Source organism: Notothenia coriiceps, unplaced genomic scaffold (assembly GCF_000735185.1).
Source record: "Notothenia coriiceps isolate Sejong01 unplaced genomic scaffold, NC01 NC01_scaffold00006099, whole genome shotgun sequence".
Taxonomy (NCBI): domain Eukaryota; kingdom Metazoa; phylum Chordata; class Actinopteri; order Perciformes; family Nototheniidae; genus Notothenia; species Notothenia coriiceps.
This window is the reverse complement of record NW_011338800.1, coordinates 14,706-17,619: the sequence shown is the minus strand read 5'-3', so window position 1 is coordinate 17,619 and position 2,914 is coordinate 14,706. Positions and strand designations below refer to the sequence as shown.

General features: G+C 42.1%; 1 protein-coding gene across 1 annotated transcript in view; it reads right to left on the bottom strand.

The window, feature by feature from the left end:
* LOC104943433 (probable cationic amino acid transporter) overlaps positions 1-2,914 on the bottom strand; it is a gene marked incomplete at its 3' end in the record, with an annotated part of 22,328 nt that overhangs the window by 5,682 nt on the left and 13,732 nt on the right. The window contains exons 2-3 of the mRNA XM_010768820.1: positions 998-1,531; positions 368-604 (exon numbers count right to left, since the gene is read on the bottom strand). Of these exons, the coding sequence (XP_010767122.1) occupies positions 368-604; positions 998-1,304 (544 nt within the window). The remainder of the gene's footprint in view (positions 1-367; positions 605-997; positions 1,532-2,914) is intronic.

The window sequence follows — 2,914 nt, the reverse complement described above, 5'->3', positions numbered from 1 at the left end:
TATGAGATAAAGGTAATGTTGGAGCTATATACAGGGGTGCACATAAGTGGTACGCAGGTACGCATGCGCGGCAACAATCTGAAATGCGTACCGTCACTTGTGTCACAAAGCGCATTTGCGTACCGATGTGTANTGGATGAATATGAGATAAAGGTAATGTTGGAGCTATATATATCTCTTTATTGATAATAATAATAAACAGCAAGAAAATAAATGTTAAACTATTAAATAATATAAAGAGATATATATAGCTCCAACATTACCTTTATCTCATATTCATCCAAATTCATAAAAAAAATATTTTTAGTAGGAATATTGTTTTAATTGGATCTAAAGCAGTTGCAGACACACATCCTTCCCCACTCACCTAAGCCGCTGAGCGTTCCGATGTGTGTGATCATAAAGTTGCTGATAGTGTGATTGGCCAGTGAGTCCGCCATGCTGCTGAGAGCCGACGCCCCCGCGGCCGTGCCGATCAGATACTCCAGGATCAAGTTCCAGCCGATGAAAAACGCCACGCACTCGCCCACCGTCACGTAGCTGTAGGTGTAGGCCGATCCTGTGGTCTTAGGCACCCGCACGCCAAACTCTGCATAACACACTCCTGTGGGACGGAGGAGAACACAGACACACACATCAGTGAAAGATGTTGGAGTATAGATAGTAGAGGATAGGTAGGACTAAAACATCCCATGAGTGCCTTTTACATTATAGCTTTGCTCTAATAATGTATTTGCCCTTGATCGTGTTGCAGGGTTATTAAAAGGGTCTTAATATAAATCATATCAGTTTAATTGGGATACAAACGACAGTAACCTTAATGCTTTGGCCTTTCATGTGTTATAGTGTGTGTGTGTGTGTGTGTGTGTGTGTGTGTGTGTGTGTGTGTGTGTGTGTGTGTGTGTGTGTGTGTGTGTGTGTGTGTGTGTGTGTGTGTGTGTGTGTGTGTGTGTGTGCGAAAGAGAGACAGTAATGAACGGCAGGAAAAAAGTCTCACCCGACAGTATGGAGGCCACAGCGGCGATAATGAAGGACACAATGACCCCCGGACCGGCCATCTCCTTGGCAACCAGTCCAGAGACCACGTACATCCCCGTCCCCACGCAGCTGCCCACGCCCAGCGACACCAGGTCCACTGTGGATAAGACCCGGGCCAGTTTGGTCCCATGAGCGCCTGTGCCCGTCGTGGCTGAATCCAACATGGACTCCACCGGTTTGGTCCTCAGGACGCGGGACGTGAAGGTGTTCCACGTGGAGCCCCATTGTACCCTCCGAGGGTCTAGCTTCACTAACAGACTGCTCATAGTGAGAGCTCAAGGTCAAGGGTCAGAGTCAAAGGGAAGAAGAGCAGGAAGTTCTTATTGGTAAGTTCACTGTTTCCTTGGACGCACTGTGGAAAAAGAGTATTCCTTTTCCAAATGATGGTATATTCAAAAGAAGGATCTTTCGTGTTGCTGCCCTTGCCTCTTGTCTCTTTTCCAGGTTTAGTGAAATGCCATCGTAGTTGTTCCCCACATGGTGAGAAAGCTATCTGGAAAACAAAGGGAACATGATTTATCGTTTCAGCATTTCACAGCACATTGCCTCCTATTATTGTTCTGACACGCAATGCTTACTTTCATGCACGCCAAGCCACAGGGGCCCAACAGAGGAGACACATTTTCCCACAAATGAAGCGTAACTAACTAGGAAGCAACTAATTGGCAGTCCTCTGCTTGCAGCCCCGTTGCTATAGTAGCCAAGCTCATTAGAGATGGCAATGGATGCTAAACCTTTTTTCTTGTTTCTAAGTGTGAGAAGGGGCTTTACCTGTACTCATATGTGATGAGAAGAAAGAAAGGGCTTTCAGGATTTAATTTAATTCTACTGCTTGGTGGCATTATATACAGAATAATTGGCCCGGTTCATTTTAGCCTCCCTTTACGAATGCATACATGTAGTTCAGTAATACTTTACATGATAACATATTTGAGATACTTGCAATTTACCCGAGTGTATGTGTTTTGTACTCCTTTCTACCTTTACTCATTACATTTAAGATTGTACATTTAAAACGTAACCCTGTAAAATACAGGTTACAAAACAGTCATCTATCTGTATTTGTCCAATAAAAGGAAAATAAATTATCAGCCAAAAAAGTCAGAACTCCTCTCTCAAAAAAAAGACCATCATTTAAAAATATAACAAACTAAAATGAGATGATGCTCACAGGGTCCGTTATTCTCTATAATTAGCTATTTTCAGTATTTTATATTTTTTGTACATAAAAAAATGAAACTTATTTATGTTTTTCGACCGCATATTTTACTTGAAAATGTCTGAGAAATAAAAATGGTTTGTATAATTATACTGAAGCAACAAAAATGCAAAAGCCACTAAACTGTGCTTTGTTGTTTTAAATATGTTCAACATCATGTTGAATCAACCAATGGAAAAGGCTCTGTGTTAAACATGTGGGCAGCACAATATACAACAGGAACATGGAGCTGAATGGGATTCTAGGCAGGCAGTAAATCCATTAATAACTGAAGCTCTTTTGAGTACAATAATTGCGACAATTACGTATAACGTTTTCGAACTACTTCAAATCGCAGAGGCTATAAAATACTTTACTACATACAGCTTTTGAACAGAGCCTCTGATGTCATATGAGTAACTGCTGTTGAAAGGAGAGCTATAATTGTCACCAAATGTAGTCTCTCTTTCTTTCTCTCACTCAACATCAGCAAACTAACAATCACCATTCATCCACTTTGAAGAACAGGCGCAAGTTACTGAACAAACACACACTCACACACAGTGCACTCACACAGCCTCTCGGCTCTAATATGAGCCACTCAAATAATGGCTGCAATTACCCAGCTGTTTAACCAGAGAGCGCCGGGGCTGCTATTGTCGCTGCACTTAGTGCGAG